At 42.5% G+C, this 27,305-nt stretch overlaps 1 protein-coding gene across 6 annotated transcripts in view; it reads right to left on the reverse strand.

Moving 5' to 3' along the window:
- The window catches only part of rnf220a (ring finger protein 220a), a 288,419-nt gene that overhangs the window by 33,796 nt on the left and 227,318 nt on the right, over positions 1-27,305 (reverse strand). For 4 of the 6 annotated variants that reach the window (XM_028592716.1, XM_028592713.1, XM_028592714.1 and 1 more), the window contains 4 exons: positions 19,774-19,992; positions 12,122-12,251; positions 5,448-5,496; positions 1,053-1,148 (listed from right to left, as the gene is read on the reverse strand). In XM_028592716.1, coding sequence (XP_028448517.1) covers positions 1,053-1,148; positions 5,448-5,496; positions 12,122-12,251; positions 19,774-19,992 — 494 coding nt within the window. The remainder of the gene's footprint in view (positions 1-1,052; positions 1,149-5,447; positions 5,497-12,121; positions 12,252-19,773; positions 19,993-27,305) is intronic. The other 2 variants (XM_028592718.1, XM_028592717.1) reach the window with 1 other exon arrangement.

Genomic DNA, 27,305 nt, shown 5'->3' on the forward strand with positions numbered 1-27,305 from the left:
ATTAAGAATAATGGTCTTAAAAGTACAGCTTTGAGAAATAAATTAAGCGAGGTCAGATCACTCCCGTCTCTTGCAGAATGGGCACCTGAGGTCTTCTGGGATTCACACCCAGAGGCCTGTATGTCTTTAGCTATATGCTGACTAAAGCATCCCCAGTCGCAGTTATGGATGCCCTCTCTTTGACACGGCAACAGTGTGTAGGCAGCGGCTCAGTCGACCCACCGTCCATCAGTAAGAGCCGACAAGCAGTCAGGCCTTCTCCTTCTGTTCTAGCCCTCCATCCGTCTCCTCACTCCTTCACTCTCTCCCCTGTCCTCCTTGCCGCCACTTAAGTTATAGGCCCACTTGCCTTCGCGTGGCTGCTACTACCGTATCATTATGATACAGTGAGTGTATGGTTGCGAATAGGTCAGCTTTTTAGAGGAAGGGAAGAGAGAGAAAAATTGCACTGAGATTTAGTGACAGGCCGAGAGAAGGTGGCAAATTCTGCCGTTATGCTTCATTTTCAGGGTGGTAAAAAGAGTCACCATTGACTTAATCATATGTATAATATAAGGTGATTTCAGCAGTTTCACTTAATGAGAAAATCTACTTTACCGCTATAAGGTCTTTATGAGCTGTGTCATCTTGAACGTATGGCTGTAACGTCTGTGTGGACTTAATAGTTCTTATTTTATGGTGTAAGGGGGAAAACCCACTTAACCCGGAGATACATCATGGCCAGAAGAATTACCCGAATTTAAGAGATAAAAGCAGTCAGGGCGGCTTTCAAGACATCTGAGATTTAAGGAGATTGGCCTGTTGGTCAACGTAACTGCTGAGAGGGCATAAAAGCCAAAAATCTACCATAATCCTCTGCTATACCGTTATACATCAGTCAGAATTATGGAATTTCACAAATCTAAAAAACTAATGTGACCAAGTGACTGTTATTCAACCCCTTGTGTGTGTGTATGTGTGTGTGTGTGTGTGTGTGTGTGTGTGTGTGTGTGTGTGTGTGTGTGTGTGTGTGTGTGTGTGTGTGTGTGTGTGTGTGAGAGAGTGAGTGTGACCTGGTATCTGTCGGAGTGGTGGGCGTCTTCAGAGGACAGGGGCGAGACCACTGGAGACTCTCCCTCACGCTTGATGTGCACCGACAACAGCATTGACTAGAGAGAGAGAGAGAGAGAGAGAGAGAGAGAGAGAGAAATAAGAAATAAAATGTCTTCTATATGCAGATGTTAGAGCAAAACCTGTCCTCGCAAGTTGCGGCATGGAAATAATCAATAAACATGCACAAGGCACGAGTGATGCTGTTTCACAAATAAATTCAGATCTAAGGAAAAACAGATACCATTGCACTGTTGGAGAGATAACACCCTTGCATGTCGCCACCTCCACCTTGGCTTGGTAGAACTGAATGCAACAACTAGAAAAGGATACGTTGTTCTGAAGAACACATAGAATGAAGAAACACACAATAGAACTGAAAAAAAAACCTACATGTGCTGGCTGCTGAAAGTTGAAGTTGAAGTTAAAGTGGCAATCCACAAATAATGAGAGATATTGAAATTGCATTAGGGTTACAGTGCTCGCCAATCCCAAATGCAATCTCGTTTTTGGAACGAGATTTGTCTGCTTGGCTATTCGCCTTGCTAAATTTGTGGGGGGGGTTTCCGCCATGTGTTTGCTATTTTTCGTAGCTTCCTCTTGCGTGTGTGCTTACGATCTGGCCCCTGCGGTCGCTAGGTTTTTATAGAGGTGGGCACCCAGAAATGTCCAAAACACAGAAAAATATGAAAATACAGGCAGAGGGCAGGGTCTCTGTAGATACAGACACACACTCTTGTAGGTCATAAGTGATAAATAAGAGGGATTCTTTTTGTTTGAGTCTATAGATTATTATATAGAATTGATTTTTAGGAAAATCCTACTCATTGTGTCTTCAAATCTAAGTGCTGAAAGTAGTTGAAGATTTAGCTGAAGTTCAAGCAGTGGAAGGAGTTAAAATGTGAGTCAAAGTGCTGGTGCTGTGTAACATCCTGAAAGAAACAAGTGCCACTTCAAGTGTATAAACTGAAAGACAATGTCAGTGAAAGTGTTGGCTCAAGTGTGAGCATGGGAAATAGTAGTAGTACATTTATAAAAAGAAAAAGAAAACTAAGAAAAGTAATGGCAGCAGTTGGATTGTCATTTGAAGAGTAGGAGATACAAGCAGTTGAAGTGTCAGTGTCAGTTGACTAAATTTAAACGCAAAAAGTAAAATTACTGTCGAGAGTTTGACTTTGTTGTGTGTATCAAATAAATTCATATAAAAAAGAAAAAGAATATAATTTCAAAAAAATTTAAGTTTAGTTCTGTATTGCAATAGCTCTCTTACACAGAGACGAAGTAGACAGAAAAAAAAAACGGGAACAGAGAATCTTTACCCTTGGAGATTTTCAAGAGTGTTATTGCCACAGATGCTGAGAGCGCCACGTCATTGATGATGACTGTAACCTGCCTGACTTTGTCTATAAAGTCCCTTCCACTGATTAGAGTTAATGTTTATGGGACGTTAAGAGGAGTAAGGGAAGAACGAGTGATTGAAAAGAGAGGAAGAAGGAAGAAGAGGGCGAGGAACGGTAAACATCAAAAAAAAAGAAAAGAGCGTAACTGTCTTGACATTATGGGACACTGCCTGTCCATAAATCTGTCTCACAACACTTTGTACACGCACACACACACACACACACACACACACACACACACACACACACACACACACACACACACACACACACACACACACACACACACACACACACACACACACTTTCTCTCCAAAAGACACACGCATTTAAAACTATATCCTCTTCTAACCCACTCTGTGACAAAGACAATCCAGGGAATTCCTCAAGTGAACAAGACACAAGTAGATAGTGATGTGAAAGAAAGAGAACAAGGGAAGAAAAGAGGAGCAATATCACTTTTTTACCAGGCTTAGTCCTGACAGAGCTCTAGCTGTGTGTGTGTGTGTGTGCTTATATTTTCACGTGTGTCTGTGCTGCTACTTTCTCTTTTTTTTTTACAAGGCAAGCCATGAAATATTTGTATTTACAGTCGTCTCCTATTAATCAAGCGGAAAGGGGCAGAGCAGAGGCTTAAGTGCTCGACAGCAGTAATCTAATAATAATATGTGAGAAATGACCAACCTCCAGTGCTGCCACAGTAAATTGGACATTATGCATGATGCTTTTATGCCTCTGTGTGTCTGTGTGTGTGTGTGTGTGTGTGTGTGTGTGTGTGGTCTTTATTTCTCTCTTTTACCCAGGTTTAAAGAGGTCAGGAATCATTTACCTGGGGGTGTTCTGGGAATATGCTTACGTTTTATCATTAGAGCATGACATTTAACAGTATTCTACGATAAGAGATTATAAATGAAGATCTTCCATTGAAATTTGGGTCTTTTAAACCAACCAAATTAAATTAACATGCAAAAAGATCAGCTACAAAAAGGTTGCATTTAAAGCTACATTCAGGTGAGTAACTGGATATGGACTTCATGGTGCAGAAAACTGGACTCCATATTTGACTGTGAAGACTGGTGTAAAGTGTGTTTTGTGAATTTGCATTGTAAAAATGTTAACATGTTTGAATCTGTGTTTTGTATATGTAAATCCATAATGATGAGAAACACATAGAGAGGCAAAGAGAAGGTACCTGTCTTAATCTTTACACATGCATGAGATATGGTGTATCCCAAGTGTGTGTGTGTGTGTGTGTGTGTGTCAAAGAGTGTGTGGCCCTTATAGATATCACATTTTTAGTCCAACACAATCACCTTAGCTTAGCGCGGAGTACACAAAGTGGGCCGAACACCCCGTAAGGAGGTGCTCTGGGGTTAATCTTCGGTCTACCAGTGGTGGGTGGTGCATACCGGGGAGGAGACGACAACAACAGGCCCCATGTGCTTCAGACTGGCCGTCTCCATTCTCCATGGCCTGCTTCTGAATACTAAACATCAGCGGTGAGATGCGCAGTCACGGCCAGAGAGGAAGGCCAGGGCTCACCCCCTGCTCTGTCTGCCTTTCTCAAGTACAAGCCCACCCGCAGCGCTGTGAGTGCTGCTCTCTAAGCCTGGGTCAGCACCTGAAGGTGTGTCGGAATGACAATGGACCCCCTGAATTATTTTAGAGCTCCTATGTTGCATTCATGAGCACGTCGGGAGTGCTTTTACTGCAGTAGGGCATCTGACTTTTACATGGTCTTTAGTTGGAAATTAAAACAAACAGGGAAATGATGAAGCCCTTAATTGCTTTTGGGATACTTTAAGGAAACATTGACACGTAATGCAGAGTAGAGCTACATAGATACTATTCAATTGCATGTTTTCAGCCATGTTGGATAAAGTCGCTACACTGAATCTTCTTTCCCAGACTTTAGTTAAGACTTGCTGAAATATTCTAGGGGTACTCCCCAGCATGAAAGAAGTGTAAGTGATAATCCAGAGACAAGAGTGGTTAACTGTATTATAAAGCTCTCCATATCATGATATCCACGTTTAAGGACCTGTTTTTTTTCTCAGTGAAAGTTATTTATTTGTATGTTATACTGGTTAGTGGTAAGAATGTAGGAAAAAGAAAATCAGCAGGAAAGAGAAAGCCATGCATGAACAAATGCGTAATGCCTGTCAGAACCTGAAGATTAAAAAACACAATCACAAGATTTAGGGTTATTTGAATTCCCACAAATTAAGTTTTTAAAATCTGGCAGTTTGGAAGTGACGTGTGGATTCATTTCTTGAAACAAGTTGATTCCCATCATAAAAAAACCCCATCTCACCATCTTTTTCCTGTATTTTATTAAGTCCAATATATTATCAAGCTATCAAGTCCACCCATAGTCAAGTCCTCTGAAATGAGAGTTAGATTTTTCTATTAACTTTTTTATTATCTATACATCATGTTAAGGACATAGAAATGTCTTCTTTTAAGGGAAGACCTACTTGATGGAATCATGAATCTGTCTTCCCACAATTGGACATTATCTGTCTTTTTCTTCCTTTTCAGTCTGTCTGCATTTTGGCCTCTCTAATTGGAACTATCACGGCACAGTGCCTCTTGGCTCTGCTGCCTGTTGGACCACGGGAGACTGGCACTTCTATGTATGTGTGTGTGTGTGTGTGTGTAAGATGTAAGACAGAGGCCTACAGTATGGTAGATTTCCCCTTAGTGCAGCAGAGAGGAACAGAGGCATCAGAGTAACAGCTGTGATAGACAGTAAAGAACTATCATTGAAAAAAGTGTCATAATGTTGTTGAATCTAACTCGGTTTACTATGCACATGTCTGATTTTGTATTCAATCATTTAAAATCTTTCACCTATGTTTTTGCAGGTATGGCGTACTTGATTTCAGCCTGAATAAAATGCTAGTATTCCAAATATAGACGTCATATTACATGTGAAGAGATTGAGGTTCAGCTCACCTTCGGGGTTCCTGGAGTGGCTGCTCCATCCTTGGGTGAAGTGTTCTTACTGCAATCAAGAAAGAAGAAGAAGAAAAAAAAAAGGATGGAGTGAGTTATGAAGTGCAGTGTTATATCTGGTCTTACATGTCTGTGTGCTTGTGTGTATGCCTCTAGCGTGTCCTGACATATCTCATTCATTTTTAAGATATCACTTATTTTTTTTTAAAACTTTTAATTTGGTGGTAATTGAAACCATTACTGCTATTGGCAGGATTACTAAGAACATCAGCTGGGTATTCTTTACTGAGGCAATCATTCTCCAGATTTGTCTCATCTCCCACACACACACACACAAAAACACACACCATTTGTTGCGGTGGCAAAAGCAGGAAATAACTGATTTTGCAGTGATTTGATTTGTCAGTGCAGTGAGCCTGCGGTCGCTTTGACTCTGAAATATGTGGTGGACAATTGGCTGGCTTGTAAACGTAACAGGGAAGAAGGGAAAGAGAGGAGGGGGCACAGAGAGAAAGGGGGAGTATTAAGATGTCAGACAGTAAAAAAGAATGAAAGAAAGACATGTTCCAGCAGTTGTGTGTAGCTGGATACTTGGGTGCTTGTGTTTGACATTTTAAATGAGAGGTGAATGATGGAAAGTCTAATATATCTACTAACCTCTATTGTGCCACTTTGCTACTTTATAATCTCCTTTTCTGACACTTAAGCCATCTGATTCTTTTCCTTTTCTTCCCATCTTTATTAGGTTCCCTCATTTTTCTTTTGTTGCCCTCTCCCCCTTCTCTCTCCTCCCCTTTTGTTCTCTCTCCATCCTTCTTTCCAACCTTCTACCTATGCTCTCTCTCTCTCTCTCTCTCTCTCTCTCTCTCTCTCTCTCTCTTTCTCAGACTTTCACCCGAACACAGAGATACAGTTCTCCGAGCTTCTTGAAGGGTTGCGACAGGCTTGACGTTGACAAAGCGAGACTGGGTTGTCATGTTTGCTTTGAGACCCTGTTAGTACTCCAGACCCACTCGGACACACACACAGACACACGCACGCACGCATGCACGCACACAGCACGCACACACACACACACACACACACACACACACACACACACACACACACACACACACACACACACACACCATGGAAAGGAATGCGCCTGAAACCGAATTTGCTCGACCTCTAATCTGACAGCATGCCTTGGTAGACAAGGGATTTTCTTTTTCAATGGCTGGGTGGGTGGATAATAAGAATAAAAAGCCTTATTTTTTCACTTATCTGAGAGAAGCTTTTACAAAGTGGTGCACAAGAGCAAGACAAGGGAAATATAAGACAGGAATATAATGCATAGCTGCACAGAGCTATGAAGAAATGTATGATGTGATAGAGGGATGGAAGTACAGTGAAAGTACTTTTTTTCCTCGTACTCATTCTGTGATGCGGAGTGTCGTTCATGTTTTTACTTTACATCAGTAGGTAGTAGTACTTTACCACCAGTTTATACCTTAAATAATAGCAACGTCCATGTATTTAAAGAGGCACTCCATGGCTTTTACAAATGAAGGTCAGATACCCATATGAACGTTGAAACCCACAAGCTTTATATGATGGCTTGCTCCCGTCATAATTGCTAAGGCCACTAGAGCTCGCCGCCACTATTAAATCTAAATATGGATCGTGATAATTTCTTGGGGGAGGACAGTCTCGAAAATACATCAGAAAAATATCAAAATACTGGATATTAGGTTAGTGAGTTGTTAGAGTTATAATTAATTATGAGTTACAGTCATTTTAGTTTTCATTGGTCCTTATCTGATGTGATTGATGATCTGAGATTAGTAGCTATTGCAAGTGAGAGTGTGCATGTGTATCAGTGTACAGTACAGGTGTCTGTGTATGCATTGAACATGTCTGTGAAAACGTGTCATTACTGTCTCTGTGCTGTGTGTGTACCCATGGATGTGCGTTTGCATCTGTATATTGTCTTGCTACTTTGTGTGTGTGTGTGTGTGTGTGTGTGTGTGTGTGTGTGTGTGTGTGGAAGCTGAACAGCGGGCCTCCCCGCCACCAACAAGAGAATAAGCATGGGTGACACAGTCAAGCTGCTGTGTAATGCAGGAGAATCTGCCAACACCCCCACCTGTCTTTTCCCTTTTCTACCTCTGTCTCTGTAATCTCTCTCTCTCTCTCTCTCTCTCTCTCTCTCTCTCTCTCTCTCTCTCTCTCCTTCTCCCTCTATCTCTCTTTTATTCATTACCTGGAACCTCTGCAGAGGCATCAACAATAACAACCACCTCTACCTGCTTGTTGACAGTGTCAAACAGCGACAAGAGAAGGAGGGAGAGGGAGAGAGGAAGAGAGAGCGAGAGAGGGTAGCAGTTGCATGCCTGCCGCGATGGGAGAAAATTGCCACAATGACAGAGGGGGTGATAGAGATGAAAGGGAGTGAAGAAGGGGAAAGAAAGAAAAGAGGTAGAAGGAGATGAAATGTGAGGTGAGAGAGAGAGATGTGGCGAGGGAGGAAGAGCGAGCCACATAAAGAGAGAGATCGAGCAAGGGAAAGATGAAGGAAGACAGAAAAGGAGAGAAAGAAAGCGAGGGATTGATAGGGAGAGTTGGTGTGTCGCCGCCTCTTCTCGCAGTTTTGCACGTCTGTTTGCCCGGTTCTATGAATTTTTGATGGGGGGGATGGGGGTCTATGGGGCTGGAAAATCCAGCTGCCTGCCATGTCAAAACAAGGAGAGGAGTGTGGAAATGAGCAGCACAGCAAAGTGAAACAAACACATAGACGGGAGGAAAAGGAAGGAGGGGAGGAATAAAAGACGGAAGACAAAGCAATTTAACATGTGTTGTGGTAATGAGGCCTGTGTGTGCACAGGGGGGAGACAGGTGAGGGCATGTGGGTGCTTCAAACTAGTCTTACAACACATTGTCTCACCACGTCATACAGTACCCTCTCTGAACGTGTTAAACCTAAAGGAGGGGCCAGAACCTGTGAGATCATGAACAGGAAGTAGTCATAAGAGATCAGGTGGTGTGTTTGTTTGCCATCTGCGATACAAGTAAAAGAGAACAAAAAAAAGAAGAGACTTTGTGTCCACTGACTTTAACAAGTCAGAAAATCGGAGATCATAATTGATTAATAACTGAAAAAAAGAATGTATTTACAGTATATTTGGACCATGATTTTAGTTGTCTGGGGTCTGTCTAAAATTGTTCTTATGTTATTATAACATACAGTTTTTCAAAATAAAAGTGGAAGTAAATATGTATTAAACATTTTGTAATTTGGAAGCAATTCCATTCAGTACAACTGCCCACCTCTATAAACCTGATTAAAACTGCATTAATCCTACACAAGTAGAGACAGACTGAGTTTGATTGACAGCTAGCAGGAGTCTCTGCCCCGCCTACCTCCACTCCCTTCCAAAGGGAGAGAGAGAGAGAGTGAGTCAGTGGGAGTTGGGTGGAAAGGCGGGATGGTGCTAACCTCAAGATACTGATTGCTTTTTGTGCCGTCTGCTGGAGAGGTGGGGGTTTGCTTTTGTGGAGGCAAATTGATTATGCAGGAGGAGGAAGAAGAGAAGTAGGGGTACGAAGAGGAGGGGGTGATGGGGTATGTAGATTACTTTGCCCCCACGAGCCACCTGACGTTTACAGGGCATGATAGATTACCATTTGCTCAACTGTGTGTGTGTGTGTGTGTGTGTGTGTGTGTGTCTGTGTGTGTTTGTGTGTGTGATTTCCATGTCCATACACGAGAAGCTGTGGCCCATGAACAAGCGGCAGGGCACACAGTCACAAGAGAGGACAGGTTGGCAGTTGTAATGAAACACACACATGCAGAGAAGAGAAATAGAAAACAAATAGAAACACACAGCATAGATATTCACAGAAGAGGCCAGGCAGATATGGGACACACACATTTTTCACACCAACATACTCAAACACACACACACACACACACACACACACACACACACACACACACACACACCTTCTTTTCCATATCCAGCTCTTTCATTCAGCAAGCGCTGGTCATTAAAGGCAGATTTACTACAAATTGGACCAAATTCCCACTGTCACTTTCAATGATGGCTGCTGCCATGCAGAGAGCCGGGGAGAGGGAGACAGTGCGTGTGTGTGTGTGCATGTGTGTGATATAGAATGTGGTTTTGCGATATAAGACACACACAGAACTTTCTGCTTTTATTTTATCTCCTGCTTCCATTTCCTCTGACACACATACAAAATCTGTGTTTGTGTGTATGTACACACAAACACAGATTTTTGTGTGAACACAAATTTATCAAATTATCAAAAAATGTTATCCTTTGCATTCTCCTGTGCCTCATCTCTTCTCTTGTCCTCTTTTTATTCTTGTGGGGTGTGTATGTGTGTTGGATGGGTTAATGGCGAGTAGCTAAATCAGCCAGCTGTGACGTTAGCCACCATCCAATCTCACCCGGGGATGATGCTATTTCCTTAAATAACCGCGTGCACGCTTGTGTGTGTGTGCGTGTGTGTGTGTGTGTGTGTGTGTGTGCGTACACAGTATCTCAGACCCACAGAGGGAAGGGCAGACTACTAACCTTTATTAATTATTGAAACACCTCACCATATCAGACAATGACAGATGGATGACTCTCACTCAGTGCTGCCATGTAATGTAATCTATTCTATTCTATATTGTTCTATTCTATTCTCTATATTAAGATCCACTTTTTTAGCCAGATCTCACAGGCTTCAATAAGGGATTGAGTGTGCTCAGGTGTCATGGAGATGGCTTAGTTGTTGGAAAAAACAACTTAACCATCTCCATGATAAGTGAGCAAACTCTATCGGCTGATGAAGGCCAAGAGATATGGCTTAAAGCTCAGGAAAAACCAAGTGGACCTTTGGATAACACCATCTTATTTTAATTCTATTCTTTGTGTCACTTAGTTTGTTAGATGTCTTTCTCTGTAAAGTTATTTTGTAATAACATTTATCCACTTAGATTTATTTTTGATCCATTACATTCTTTACCTAACTCCTCAATCCATCTACTTCTTCGTCTTTATTGCTTTGTCACCACCCTTGCCCAAGTTTTCATGATTCTTTTGATTCGTTTTTGAGATAGGCAAATGTGTTTGTTTTTTTCTCCGTTACAGATATAAACTTTCTCTCTAACTGTCATGCTGTCTCTAAGTACATCCTTTCCTACTCACAAAGCCAAGAGGAAATACACATGTTGACCTGTTCACACTGAGGATAATGGGTTTGGTCACTGCTTTGGTCCTATATGTTAGCTTGCAGCTTTTAAAAACATGGTGAAATCAGGTAACGAAGAAATGACAGGACTGGGTTAGATGAAGACGGATTGAAAAGTGTTTGGGAAGAAAAAGAGAAAAGGGGACTAAAGAGGACATGAGTAAGGTTGGATAGGGCAAAGAAAAGGTAGTAGATAACAGGGAGGATTAGTGAAGAAAGAGAAAGATGGGGAAACAAGAAGGAAGATGAGGGGAACAGGCTGCAAAAAAGAGAGAGGAACGGACTGGACAGACGGGAGGAGGGGTTTGGTAGGTGTAAACGGGGGTAAATGAAGTGTGATTTCCATGTGGGGTGACGCTATCTGTTGCCCTGTTCCTCCAGGTTAATGGGGACTATCATAAAGCTGGGCCGCTAAGGTGGACACAGGGTCATACACAAACACAGCATCACACAGGCCACACACGTATGTACACAAACACACACAGCCAGACGTGCGGTCAAGGTGAAATATGGATCCTAATGGTTGTGTCCCATCGTTAAAAGGGCTCGGAGTTGATTTATCCACCGTAAAACAGCTCGTGTAACTGCCATGAGGAGAAGGAGGAGGCGGCAGTGAACTTGAGGTCACAAGTTTGAATCCTAATCCCTGCGGGAAACACTTAGCGTTACGTCGGCGGCATGCCTCTGCCTTTTATGCAGATTTATTGCACCCAAATCTCTGCTCGGAAAGAAAAGCAGTCACTGAGCCTGACATAAAAGTTGAGTTAAAGCTCAGCCTTCACCCTACGCCTAAAAGATGTATTTATCTTTATGAGCCAGTGAAGTATTTGTCTTAAGGATTGATATCAGTTTGATTTCTCTAGTTACATGATAAAGATATGCAGAGATGTGTTTAGCTTAGCAGGAAGACTGAAAACACAGGAAAAGAGAGCTAGCTTGTGTCAAAGGTTAAAAAAAAAAAGATTTCAGCCACTACAAAACTCCTTACATGTTTTATCTGGTTAGTTAGCATGCTGAGTGCCAATTCAGGCTCAGCTGGGTTTATTTTAGAGTTCTGTTCCTTATTTAAGTCGGGAATTGCTGCCACTGCGCAAGCTAACAGCCCCAATGTGTAAGCTAAATGTTCATTAAACAACAATGTCTCCTTTTTTCTTTCTTTCTACGTTAAGTTCAAAAGCTACAACATGTAAATAAGATACTTCTGGGGGGTTTGAGGGCACCCATGACAGCCCCCCCCAACTACTTTATCTTAAGCCAAGCTTAAAATGACACTGAGCTAACTCTGTATTGGACAGACACATATGTGAAATATTCTCTTCTAACCCTCAGAAAATGTTCCTAAGATGTATTCACTTAAGACTTGCACAGTACATTACTTACTGTATTGTGTAAAAGTGTGTGGGCGAGCAAGAAACAAGGCGTTTCAGGCCTACCTGAAGCATATGGCAGCTAGCCTCTCTATCTCTGTCTCCATGTGCTCCTGTAGCTCTCCGGGCCTGAGCAGCACCTGGCAGATGGGACAGATTGGAGCCTGGCTGTCATAGAGGGACATCTTCTTTTTACCTGGGGACAAGATAGAAAGCAAGGCAAAGGGAGAAACATCAGTATCTATATACAAATAAGAGCCAGGCACCCAAACAATTGTATCCAGATTCTGTCTGGCATTAAAATGCATCTTAAATCGATCTCAAGTGACCAGTGATCTCATTTGAACTTGTATCTTGTTTCAGCTGTTGGGAACTATCACTAGTGTCACACACACACATAAACAAATTCTGTCAGTACATATAACAAATATATTACAGTAGGCTACTTGTTGGGTATCTCTTTCACAGAGGCCCAGAGGCCTTGTCTAAATTGTTTCACAAAGGCAAATGTGTCCAACTGTGTTTGTATTTGTTGTGCCACACACACTCTACAAATTTGACCTGGCAGCCCTTCAATTTACCAAGGACACTAAAGGAAACTTTAGCATTGTGTATTCTTGCAAGCACCGAGGCTTGAACCGTGGTTTTACTCTCTTAAACCACACACATTAAGTGCATGTGCATTATAATTCTGCTTTACACACACAGACAGAAAGGCGAATATAGTGCTGTGTCCTCTCAGGTCAAAGCAGATTTAAAGAAGTGTCAGCCCTGGATGAGATAATGCTGTATAGAGTCTGCCAACACTACCTCACTTCATTGTCCTTGATCAGCAGGGCACAGGGTGGGGCCCACCTGTGTGTGTGTGTGTGTGTGTGTGTGTGTGTGTGTGTGTGTGTTTCATTCATTGTGTGTATCGGAAAGTGCGCACTTGGCATTTTTTGTATGTCATAGTCTGTGTGCCTTTGTGTGTGCGTTAGTATAGTAGTATACATCCTACTTTCTCAAGCTATATTTGAGACTGTCTGGCTAAAAATAACATCTATTGAAAAGTGTCTCAGTGCTTAGTGTCAGAGGACACTTCCTGATTTCCTGTATTTAGCAAATCAAGTGGGCTTTTTTTAGCCCAGGGAACATGGGCTCCGCCTCAGCCAGGATATCCCGTTTAGACTTGCTGTCACCACGGCAACAACAGGACCAGGTACGGGGGGGACCCCCTATCTGTCTTATACTCGTTGTCTCTCTCTCTCTCTCTCTCTCTCTCTTGCCCTCTCTTGCCCTCTCTTTCTCTCTCTCTCTCTCTCTCTCTCTCTCTCACACACACACACACACACACACACACATATATACATACACATGCACACACCCAGCCCTCTGGGGACACGTAACCTTGCTCACATATTGGTCTGTCAGAACAGTTTCCTGCAAGAGAACTCATCAAGAGACAACTAGTGGGGAACCACACACCTGAACACACAATGCCACACACACACACACACACACATACACACACACGCACACACACACACACATCACCCCCCCGCCCCTCCCCTTTTTCAGAGCGTGTGTGTGCATACCGGCCTCCCATTCTCCTGCACCGCTACTTAACAGAGCCACAGCACTGGACACGTTAAGTGACTTTGAAAAATAGGTAATCGATTACTCTCTATCTCTCTGCTGCTCTATCTCTACCTCTTTTTTTTCCACATCTTTCCCTCTCTGTGCTTTCTCTCCAGACTCATCCATTTCTAATTTTCTGCTCCCTTCCATCCACTTATTTGTTTCATTTATTTCTCCTCCTCTCTTCTTTCTCTCATCTCCTCTTTGATTATTTCATTGTTGGCCTCCCCTTTTTCATCTTTCTTTCTCCATCACTTTCTCTTTCCCCTCAACTCTCTCATTTTCTATGTTGCTCATCTCCTTTCTTTTTCTTCTTCTCTGCTTTGTCTTCTCCACCACGCTCCCTTCAGTATATTTCCCTTTCTCTCCTTGTTTCTCCATCTCACTTTCTCTGCCCCCCCCCCCCCCCAATCCCTTCCCTTCTCCCCTTTATTGCTTTGACAAGATAATTTGAGTCATGCTGAAGCCGTCGCCATCCGCCACAGCAAACAAAGAAAGATCCAATCCCTGTCTGCAGCTGATGGGGCTTTCTATTTCGCAGACAAACACACACCTGGAGGACGCACACGCACACACACACACACACACACACACACACACACTGGCATGCACACAAATATATGCCTGCGCTTGATTATTTTTAGGCTTTTGTTATGTCTTGTTTTTTATGTTGTTATCAAATGTACTTTTTTTTAAGTAGATGGGTTTTTTTTGCACAGTGTGAGTATACTTTTTTTTAAGCATTCCAATGCGCAGCCATTTTCTTTTGAAGTGACTTTTATTTGTATTATGTATTAACAAAAAAGTGATGAAAAGGAAAATACAGATGCCCGGGTGTGACAACAGAATGTCAACGACCGAACAACAGGGAAGACTAAAGTGGAGAAGTTTTGTGTCTTTTAATTTGAATCGGTTTGAATTCAGCTGCAAACACATAGTACACACACTCAAATTTAACTTGCTCTGTGTGATGGAACCGGTGACTATTTCTTTCCTGGTCTTTCTTTTCTTCCTCAAATCAAATGTTTTTTTGTTTTTTTTCAACTTTGCTGTCACTGTCTCTCACCCTTTTTTTTGGTCACTCTCACCCCTTGTGTTTCTTTCCTTTTCCCCCTCTGTTTCCCTCCCTCCGTCAAGCGCTCCCTGAGGAAAGTGAGTGACGGGGAGAGGCGGAGGGACAGATAAATCCAGTGGAGAAGAAGAAGAGGAGAAGAGAAAAGGGGGGAGAAGGGTGTGAGGGGGGAGGGGGAGGGGGGGGTGTTGATGTGATGTGATGTCGCACACCAGGCTTGTCAGCGCCTTAAAGATGATTAATGTCGGGGCAACACACACACACACACACACACACACACACACACACACACCCTGCGGCGCAACATGGGTGCGTTTAATCTCTGGGAGAAGAGGGGAGGTATCAGAGTCAGAGAAGGGAGAGGAGGGGTTAGGAGGAAGAGGGAGAGGGCTGGACAATAACAAGGAAATAGGCCTGACAGGACTTTTTAGTGTTGAGATTCTTCAGTGAAATGCCAGCTGGCGGAGCGAACGAGGGATGGATGGATACGTGGATGGAGGAGAGGAGAGAGGAGGTGTGCATCTCTCTGACAACCATGATGGAGTGTAGGCTTGATCCCCCCCTAATGTGCCAAGATGGATCGTCTCATCTCTCAGACTTTCTTTCCCTTCTAGCTTCCTCTCTCAATCCTTCCGTCTGTCTTTCTACTTTGCTCGATTTCTCGCTCCCTCCATCTCCTATTTTCCTGCTTTCACCCTTTTGTTTCTCTTTCCAGATCTCTTTCTTTTTCTCTCTGTGGTTTTTGTTCATGTCACAAAAGCATATCCACTGACTTTTTGTATCTTCTGTCTGATTTATTTACTGGCTGCTATAGTATTGACATGGACACTTTGGCTGGTCTAACTCAATCCAAAGAGTCCCTAATTCCTATTGTACATGTAATTGTGTGACTTAGTCTGGGAAATGTATACAAGAATACTTTTTCCAGCACATGAAACGTCATTGTGTTTAAATATGTTTCAGAGCTAAGAGACAGAAGTAAGGAGTCGTTTTCTGTAGCAGACATCTGAAACATATCAGTGCAAGGTCATCAAGTATTAAGCTAATAAGCTATGTTAAGTATGTTTTTTTTTTAAAGATTTTTTGAAACTAATAATGATTCAAAAAGTTAAAGAACTAATAGAACCCATACTTAACAAGAAAGATTTAATAAATAAAATAATGAGTAATACACACACACACGCATGCACGCCACACACACACACACACACACACACACACACACACACACACGCACGCACACACACACACACACACACACACAAATTAGACAGGTAATTAAAGACACAGATGGTGAGGTGGAGAGAGCTAGATCATACGCAAGAGTGGAGATCAAAGAGGGTGAATCGTCCCATTTCCATCCCTTTTTTCTTTGCAATTGTATTGTTTGACATTTGATCATACTTTCATCCTAATATTCTCCCTTTCCTTCCTGCTTTCCTTCCTTTACAACCTTACTTTCACTTTGTGGTTTGGTCCTTGTGACCTTTCCTTTGTTTTTAATCCTAGTTTAGGTTGCGGTAGCCAGGGTGACAGATGACAAATATGTCAAATGTCAGTCAGTCATAATCATAGACATAATGAAGCAAGTTTAATCCATTTTCTCGAAGCACCCTTTTTTCACGTTTTTCTTCAATGCTGTGCGGACGCACACGCACACACACACACACACACGCACACGCACACACACACCTTCTCTCCCTCTTACTCTCTCTCTGTCTCTCTCTGTCTCTCTCTCTCTGTCTCTCTCTGTCTATGTCTCTCTACCCTCTCCTGTGTTGCTTTGGTCCAGATGAAGTGGGAATCAATAGATGCTAGATAGCGCAGGCTCCCAGTCACAGACTACAATGAGCTGAGGTAAAAGGCCACCTCCAGAGAGGACAGGGATTGTCAGCTCAATACTCACTCTCAATGGGGCCAGAGATAAAAAACCATTTGGGGTGTCCTCATGGCTCAATGGGCTAAGAGGCAAACCATGTACACACAACACTGTTGGTCCAAATCCTATTTAATGACTTGTATTGCGTGTCATCCTTTCGCTTTTATCTCGCCCATCATTCCATTTTGCTTGGGAAACAAGAGATTGTATGTGGGACTGTTCTTGAAATCAAAAAATATCTCATGTATGGCTGAATATTACACTGAATATTGTGCTGCAGCAATCAGCAATTTAAGGAACCTTTTGCTTTAAATGTGTACTCTTTTAAAACTAGTTGGATGGAATATTTACAAAGAAACACAGAAATGTTGGAATTGCCATGAACTTGACCATTTTCTATCTTTTAAGTCTGTTGCAGGGGATTGCATACACTTGTAAAGTATACACACAATCAGCTAATGAACACTGAGCATGTAAACTGGATTTAAGCACAACAATAAGAGTCAGAAAAGAGAAGAGCCAGATTTATGAGTTGGCACACATACAGTATGTTGGTGAACACACACACACACACACACACACACACACACACACACACACACACACACTGCAAGATCCACACTCGCAAAACACATAAGCACATTTCCCAAATGGAATTACAAAGTGTCTACATGTAGAGGCTGTTTTTCTGTCCTTGAACAACTGTCTTCTCCTTGTGTGTGCAAATACACACGCACACGCACACGCATGCACACGCACACACACACACACACACACACACACACACACACACACACACACACACACACACACACACACACACACACACACACAGCCATTCCCCCTCCTTGTTGTTCCCCTAAATGAGTTTTCTGACATGCATCAAGTGTTTATGCCCGCTACCCCTCTTTTCTCCTCTTCCCCTCCTCTACCTCCTCCTCCTTTTACCCCCTCCCCTCGCCACTCGTCCGGCCGGTTAGCTATAACACCCGCCAACATCGGTAAACAAGGAAATCTCTCAGCCGCGGCCCGGCGTGTAACCGCATTACCGCGCCCGATAACCTCTTCAAATAATGTGCGATAAGGGGAATTTGATTTGATTCACGGGAAGGGAAAGAGGGGCCACTTCTGCTCCCCCTCAATCTAGTTCTTTTTCTTTCTGTTATTTCTTTCCTTCTCTTTCTTTCCCTTTCCTCTCTCCCTTCACACCGCCATCCTCTCCTCTTCTTTTCACTTAGCCCAAGGGGTCCAGCCCTCCTCCTTCCGTCTCATCCCCCCTTATTTTACCCCCTCTCCAGAATGACACCGCCTCGCATCCACAATCAAATAAATCCCACCGAGGTGTCAGCCTTCATTTCGACTCTCCCCTCTCTACTCCCCAACCAACGCAAGGTGAGGTGAGAGGCCCCCGTAAAGCCATCATCTCCATAATGGCAAATATGAGCCCTAAAGCCCCAAACCAGGGGCCGCATTAACACAAATGGGACTAGCAAGGTGTGTGTGTGTGTGTGCGCGTCTCCCAGTGAGGTGATATGGTTTTTTCTTAAGTGAGCTGTGATTTAAGCAGGCTAGACACTAGGCTGATCACTAGCTGTGTGTGTGTGTGTGTGTGTGTGTGTGTGTGTGTGTGTGTGTGTGTGTGTGTGTGCAAAACAGATGAGGCTGTGCGGCTCATTCAGAGGACATTTGATGAAATGGAACGGGGGTCAACTTCAGTTTGCCACCCGTGCCGCGTTGTGCTTCTCTGTGCATGTGTGTGTTTCCTGTGTCTGTCTGACCACACGTGTGTGTGTGTGTGTGTGTGTGTGTGTGTGTGTGTGTGTGTGTGTGTTTGCACGTTCTCACTCTGTGACAATGATGCATGGCGCTTTTAAATAGCACTCCTCCACGCCCTGCTCAAAACTCATCACCAGGCTCTTTCACTATCCCTCCCCTCGCTCCCTGGGGTTGTCAGTTTTAGAAAAGCAAATGAAATGTCGGCGCGGTGGAGAGGAGGGATGAAGAGATGGCTGGATAGAGGGATAGAGAGGGGAAAGGTGTGTGTGTGTGTGTGTGTTGTAGTAGTAGTAGTAGTAGTAGCAGTGTGGATGTGTTTGCTGTCTGTTTGCTGACATGTTGCACTGTGAGAAAGAGTGAAATGTAAATCAGAAGATGCATTCATTTTACATGGACAGGACATTTTGGCAACATGGGACCACTGTGACTGTTACTACATGTAGGATATTCTTTCATTATGTCATAGGGAAAAGGTTTGGGCCTTGGTGGACAGCATTTCCGGACCCACTTTGCTCTTTAATAGAAATTAAAAATTTAAAGAATTGTATATGAAATTTGGAGGCTTTAGGTAAACAAACGCCAAGATAATACGTCATAAATCATCAGCTGCCTGGCTTTAAACATACGCTGATAAATGGTCATCCGATGATCCCTGTGTGTGTGTCAGCATGTGTAATGTGGGTTTTACTCCTGGGACCCTGCTGCACGTGTGTATGTGTGTGTGTGTGTGTGTGTGTGTCTGTCTGAAAGACAGCAGTGTGATGCTGGTGAGGTTATCTCCAACTACTGACAGCTGTTTATTTAATCAATCACCTTGTCAGTGTGTGTGTGTGTGTGTGTGTGTGTGTGTGTGTGTGTGTGTGTGTGTTAGGGAGACACAGTGGCGAGGAAGAAAGAAGTAAATTAATGGAGCATTAACCAAGCACTGACCCACAGAGCAGAGGCACAACTAGCCACTAGAGGCTAAATCTCAATTCAAGAGCCCTATCACACACAATACACAACACACACACACACACTTTTGCAGGAAAAAGGTAAGGAAAAAATATATTTTCTTGTAGGATTACTAATTCTTTCTTGTGCTATTTAAAATCTTATGTTATAACTCACACTTTCAAATATGTCATAATGATGATTATTTTGGATTGTGCATTTTTAACATCAAAGACATACAAATTGAAATATCCATAACCTCTTTGAATATACTTGTTCGGTATGATTTTTGAGAATGAAAAGGACTTGGATCTTCTAATCCTGCATTTTTCCTAATTGTTGTTTTATTTGTTGGTGTATAATAAAATTGCCATTGAAAAAGAGATACAATGAAAGAAAGATCATTTTAAGATAATTTTTTATTTTATTTTCACTGACCTATGCCCTCTCTCTTCTCCTCTCTCTGCTGACTGTCTGTATTCCATTTCTCCTTCCTCAGCTGTCCGGAGGAGGGGGGATATCTGACGGAGAGGTGTGGGTGTGAGGCCTGTCGGCAATCATTTCCATCCCAAAGGGGCCTCATCACGACAGGTACGTGCCGCGTCAGTTGGCAAAGAGGGGCATCAGCAAGTTTGAAATAGACAGCCTGACTCAGCCCTAATCACCACCCACACACACACACACACACACACACACATTTTGTTTGAATTGACTCTAAAACTTCTATCTTCTATTAAAAGGATTAATAATTAATAAATTAATCTTGAGAAGTTAATTTTGTTCACCTTTCTCTCTGACAAACCATCTGGCTGCATGTCAGTGCAACAGCCCCACCACACTTTGAACTGACAGCAACTGGTACTCAGAGACAATACACCTACAGAAATAAGGCTGCCCTTCACATTACCTCTTTTTGAGTTATATCTCTCTCTCATCTGTTCTCCTTTTTTCTTTTATGTTCTTTCCTTTCCCTCTTCCTCCCTCTCCTCCGATTCCACCCTCTTCAATCCTCTCTCTATCTCTCGCGCCCTCTCATTATCTCTCTCCCTGCTGCTTTCATATGGTCTAGCAGCTGAATTAATTACCAAAGCCAATTAACGCTAGATTGGCTGATGTTTTAACTAATTAGCTTTAATGAGGGTGCCATGGCTGCCTGCACTGTGTTAATTGAATCCTAACAGCGGAGGAGGAAGCCTGTGGAGGCAAAATGAGAGGGATGGATGGATGGATGGATGGATAGATAGATTGAGGCATGTGCACACTTACATATGTACACAAGCTGTTATTGATAATATTTAGAGCGCATCGCAGGAACACCCACTCTGTTGTTGCTTCTGGTTTGTCATTAACATTATTGGCCTTTATGTATTAAATACACTCACACACATACACTCATAAAGAAATAAAGAGAGGGGGGAAAAAAAAGGATACGATAAAAAGAAAGCAATATGATTATGTTATGTCACTGTGTGCATCGCCCTCATTTGCTGGGTAAAAGTTTGTCTTAGCTAACTGGGTTTTCTTAATAGAACTCATATCCGCACCTTGGATCTCCTAGAAATACCGAGCTGTATTTGATATTGCAAAACGTGCCCGGCAAAGAGTAGCAGCAGATTAAAATCTTAGATCAATGTCAATGCTGTCCTCTCTGTGCCAGATTACCTGCTGCGTACCTGCACTTCATCTTCACCTGCCTTGTGATAGCAGGATCATCAGGGATGAGATGTGAAATGTATGAATATCGGAAAGCTAAAGCGAAATTCCACATGAAAGAATGTCATTTAGAAGGTGTGAATATCTCTAGATAAAAAAAAAAAAATTCACATTATCTGAACAGGCCTACTGTCCAAAGGCGGAGAATGTACATTTTCTAATGGTAGGCCTATTGTGTTTGCGTTTGGCAAAGACAATTTCAGGGGTAAAAATAATCAGCCCAAAAAGTAACGAAAACATTACAAAATGTGTTATAGTTTGCTGGGTCACTTTTACCTTAAACCTCAACACCTTTATTAAAACCAATCTCTTGTGCTTCTTTACAAAAGTAATGAAACAAAAAAGTAAAATATAAAATGGCATTGAATGATATGAAATGACTGTAAATCCACAATACAACTATTAAGAGACATGGACCACGTCCTCCCTCTGTGTGTCTGCTCCCATCCTGCTGATCTAAAGACATGAACAAGCGACAGATTGTCTGAGGTGGCTATAAAAATCTGCATGGCCGTGTAAAAGGCTTAATGATTTTAAAGTTACAAGAGAAAAGAGCCTGCGGTTGGTCTCATCCATCAAGTCTAGCACCGGCGTCTTCGCCAAATGGCCCTGCCACCTAACCTGGCGCTTAGCAATGTAGTGCCAAATACACCCTCCCTCTCTTACACATTTTGTCTTTGTCCCACTAGGATTGGATTATTTCTTTCCTTACTCTTTGTATCTCTTTCACCTCCTCTGTCACCTTGTATTTTTTTAACCAGTTTTTCCTCTTCTCTTGCAGTTTTTTTTTTCCATCTAAGCAGCCAAAATAATTTCTCTTATTTTAGAGAAACACTGAAGAGTCCTGGATAATTTAATAAAAAATAAAAGGGGTATTTTTTTATATATATATATATATATATATATATATATTTTGCAGGGAATCACACCACAGCTGCTGAATTGATTCAAGATTGGTGAATTCATATATCAAAATCCACTGCAAGAGCACTCGTTCCCTACATGAATCACACATTTTCAACACATTGTGCTCAATATCTTGAGAAATCAAGTTGAGCTCTTTACAGCCATTGCGAGATTGTGAGCGAGTGTATTATATCAACTTAAAGCCCCATTTAGACCCTTGGGCACCTCCTTAACCACTTCCCACTGCAGCAACCCCCCCACACACACACACACACACACACACACACACACACACACACACACACACCTTGCAATAAGGTTCCTCTTACACGTTTACCCTTTGAACTGTTCTTGCAAACTGTAATCTATAGCACAATTTCCTCTGTTTCTCTTACCCGCTCGGATATCAGTGCATATGTTCAAGGTAACAGTAAGATGGAAGGACCAAATAAAGAACAGAGAAGCAACAAGATACGTTCTCTCCTGTCAGTGCTTAGGTTCCGTTCACGAGGATAAGACACTTTTCAAATCCATGTTAACCCTCACACGTACCTATCCCTCAAGAGATGTGGTCATGTTGAGAAGAGGAGCGGGGATTTTCATGCTCATGTGCACAAATTCAGAGGCAGAACCTTTGCGGCACTGTACCACCTTCCTTCTGTTTCCTTTCGCAAAATTTCTCCTTCTCTCTAAAATATCAAGAACAGGCCTCCCTACGGCAGAATGAGATTGCACACTGCAAAATTTGCCCCATCTAAACATCATATTTCATCCTAAGAATCTTGTTAATTCATGCTAAATGAGAAAGTAAGACCTTGACAAGATTGTCATCAGTGTAATTGCACTTTTTTTTTTCAATTACACAACAGATTCTTAGGAAGTCAGATTTTTGCTAATAAAAGCTACGGACAAGGATTGCGTTGCATGTTTTCTTATTCTTTATGGAAATCACTGGTTAACATTTCTTTCTTTTTTCATTTCAACAATGCATATGGTAAAAAATAAAATAAAAGATTGAGATAGCTATCATTAGAACATTTAGATTCGTGGTTTCTATTAGTGACACTGATGTCATTCAGACACAATAACAGCTCTAAACACACATAGATATACAGCCGTGGTGACAACAATAGCCAAATGTAAATCAGATAAATAGATGAAATTGAACAGTCATTCAAACAGCCCTATTCAACTCTGAAGCCCCATGAGCCCTTTGTACAGCAGATGCTGCTGCAGGTTAGTGTGTGTTTGCGCGAGTGTGTGTTGGGTTGTCAACGATTGAGGAAAACCTATTTCCTCTTGCTGAATCCCTGGCTCTAAATGATGGATTGATATCTCTCTCGCTGTGGATTATATGCGCATATATGTGTGTGTGTGTATGTGTGTGTGTGTGTGTATATGTCACTAGCCCTCTCAGCCTCTTGCTGCCTCTCCTCTCAGGCCCTTATCAGCTCTTGTCACAAACAGAGGATAGGGGATAATCCTTCATACAAGGGGAGCAGTCTGGCCTTCCATCTATCTAGCTGTCTGTCTAGCTGTCTGCTATATTACCCCTCTCGCCGGAGTGTCACCGGAATAGAAATCAAACGGACACAAAGTAAACTTCCTGCATCTCGGTAATATCTGTTGGCACCAACTTAGATGGCAAGTTTAATGACAACAAAACTCACAGTGTTTTGTACAGTTTGGCCAGAAGTTTAATGCAAATATGTTGTAATTATTTGCACTGACAACAAACATTTAAGTTGAGAGTTTGTTGATGGGAATTCCTTGGGTGTCAGTTGTCCTATAGTTGAAATAAAAAAAAAAAAAAAAAAAAAAAAAAAAAAAAAAAGGAACACAGATCTCTTAGGAAAATGACTGCAACCCAAGATAATGAAAACTTTCCTTAGTTCCTGGTCAGGCCTATGCCTTGGGGTGCTGTGTTGTGGTTTGGGTGCTTGCCACGTCTTCATGACAGTGGGTGTTGTGGGTCACCCCGAGTTCCCAGAATCAGAGCGTTCCCTGGCACCACACTGGACCAGACTACAAGAGTGTGCTTGTGAGAACACGACTTTCACAACATTTCATAATGTCACAGAGAAACATTTATACACAACTCACATAATATAATTTATATGAGCACTTTTGTTCTAAAATGAGATTTAAGAGACCAGTAAAAATAAAAATACAACAACATGAAAACATTAGGACAAACTGTTACCCACACTGACTTGTACCACTTGAGAAAAGACCCATTCCAGATGGAAAATGTTGTCTTATTATTTTGGTTGAGCCTAAAATACATGACTACTCTATACCCACAGTAAATTCTTTGTAAAGCCTCTGTCTCTCTGTCTGTCGCTGATTCCCAGTATAATAATACAAGACAGAAATGGGGAGGGGGGGGGGCGCATGTGAAAAAATAGAACCGGTTGATAGGAGCAGCTCAAAAATGTCTATCTGCTGGAGTGGGGTATTGCACAGGTCACACCTGAGGCTATTTTGTCTGTGAGTGTGTGTGTGTGTGTGTGTGTGTGTGTGTGTGTGTGTGTGTGTGGGTGTGTGTGTGTGTGTGCGTGTGCGTGTGCTTGCGCGTGTGTGTGTGTGTGTGTGCATTTGGGACAAATAAGATACAGTGCGATTGCATCACACAGCTGCAATTGGACATCATTGTGATGGTTATGAATCTGCTATCTCTCCGCCTATCATCTCTTCCTCTATCCCTACCTTCTCGTTTCCTGTCCTTTCCTTTCCTCCCTCTGCCTGGTGATAATATCACATTGTCCAATAGAGGGGGCTGTTTCTCTACACTTTGCTCGTGTCTCCATGTCCATCGTTTAGTTTACACCTTTAAAATGTATGGCTTAAATTATTATTAAAGTATTTCCAAAACATTTTCACTTGTGTCAGGATTTGTGTTATATTTTAATCCACTAACACAAGAATAAAAATCAAATCAAACTACATAAAAGCGAAAGCAGTTTATCGTTCCTAATTTTTAAGAAACTATTTTACAGCACATTCTCTTTCTCTCTCTATTGCTGTATTTTTCTTCATACTTATTCATTCATATCATATCGACCTCATGTGATAACGCAATAACCATGTATGTCCAATTGCTTTAGATAAAATGCAGGATTAAGTGTTGGGTGGGCTGAAAGAACAAACGTGGTGCAGCAAATAAAAATGCTTTGTCACAAAACCGAAGATGTTGAGGGTGTTTTTCTTAGCTCATGAAAAGTTGTTTGGTTTTTACTGGACAGCTCTCTTACTCTCGAGTTCTGTATGCAGACAGCTTTGAGGTTTTGAACTATACACACACACACACACACACACACACACACACACACACACACACACACACACACACACACACACACACACACACACACACACACACACACACACACACACACAGGGTTGAGAGGACAGGTCTGCAGCTCAGATCAATAGAAAATTAAAGAGGCTGAAATGGTTTCTGCTAACATATTAACCCCTCTTCTCTTTTTCCCTTTCTTCTCCTTTATTTTCTATCTTATCCATCATCACTCCCTCTCTTACTCTTTTTCTCTCTGTGTCTCTCGCCCTCCCCTAATAGCCTGTGCCACTGACGGCAACAGCGTTTCGAGCAACTTGAGCATAGGTTTTAGTGACAGAGAGAGAAGAGATGTGTTTTTTTGGAGTTTGAGCTTTAAAAACGGCGAGAGAAGAGAGAGTGAGATGGTCGGATGAAGGGACGGGTGGAAGGATGAGGGCAATAATAGCACCGAGACGTCAGGGGCTTTGGATACTCTCTCTGGACAACCACACACATGCACACACACACACACACACACACACACACACACACACACACACACACACACACACACACACACACACACACACACACACACACACACCGTCTGGGGACTCAAATCTCAGAGCAATTTTCTGGCCAGATGATTGGCAGCTTGATGCGTATTCTTCCCCTTACAAGACCGGCTGATAACTCCAACTATCCCATTCCACGCCAGCATCCCTCCCTCTCCTTTTCTCCCACTCTCACCATCTTTTTTTTTTTTTTGTCGCTGTGACTCTCTCTCAACACCCCCATGCCCCGATCCCCTCCTTCTCCCCTCTCTCATCCCTCTTTCCATCCTCCTTTTCCCCCCTCTCTGTCTCTCTCTCTGGGCCTGTTGTGGAGCTATTACAATGACAGAGGCGATAAGGGACATTTATCACATGTGCGGCGGGGTGAGCAAGAGAAAGCCCTCAACAGGTCTACAGGGAGGAACACACACACACACACACACACACACACACACACAAATGTCCAGAAACACACACATTCAGCATTGAGACATACAGAAATACACACACTGCATGCACGCAAATGTGCAAGTACCCGTGCACATTAATGCACACAGACAGATAAACAGTCAGAGGTTTTACATGCTTGCACACAAATGCGCACACACGCACGCACGCACGCACGCACACACGCACGCACGCACGCACGCACACAGAGTGAAACAGTGAATCATGCTCCTTTCCCCATTTTGTATTTTGCAGCTGACTGAGGCCAATTTCCCATAATTCAATACAGTTGAAAAATGAAACCCCGGTAAATCGCTACAGCGATTTTACAGATCCCCGCTTATCCTCATAATTCATTATTTCCAAACTGTAACAACATTACATTTCATTTGTAATGCTCCGCCTGCCTCAGCCATTTGCCAATTGTTATATCTTATTGTTTTCCCTCTCCAAGGGGGATAAAAGTGAGTTATTGGGGGAGAAATGGTGGCTGGCTGGGTGGCGGGCTGACTGTCCCTGGATCTGCCCCGTCTTTCTCTCCATCTGTCTGTCTGACTGTCTCACTAACTAACTGGCTGCAGTGAGCACGCACACACTGAAGAGGCACAGGAGAACAGTACAAGTTGTTGTTTTCATTGTGGCGATGTGATAATGAGCCTACTGTTTGCAGCCTTACAGACACACACGTACACAGACTGACTGCACTATTGTTTTTCAGCACCGTGGTACAGTCAGATCCACAGCTGGATCGGTGCAGGGCAGAGACTGGGACAAGGATGGGGTGAGGATGAGGAGGAGATAAGGAGTTAGGAGAGAAAGAAGTTTTGAATGTAAAATCTTTATTTGCAAAGTAACTAGTAACTATGTCTGCCAAATAAATGTAGCACAGTAAAAAGTATACATTTGTGTTTCAAAAGTAGAGGAGCAGAAGTAAGAATTAGCATAAAATCAAAATACTCAAGTACTTTAAAGTGTAGGTTTCAGCAAATAGTGTACTTGGTTAATTTCCACCACTGATACAGGATATGTTTTTTCTCTAGCCTTTTTTTAGTTTAACATCCTGCTTTCAC

The sequence above is a fragment of the Perca flavescens genome, chromosome 12 (assembly GCF_004354835.1).
Source record: "Perca flavescens isolate YP-PL-M2 chromosome 12, PFLA_1.0, whole genome shotgun sequence".
NCBI classification, from domain to species: Eukaryota; Metazoa; Chordata; class Actinopteri; order Perciformes; family Percidae; genus Perca; species Perca flavescens.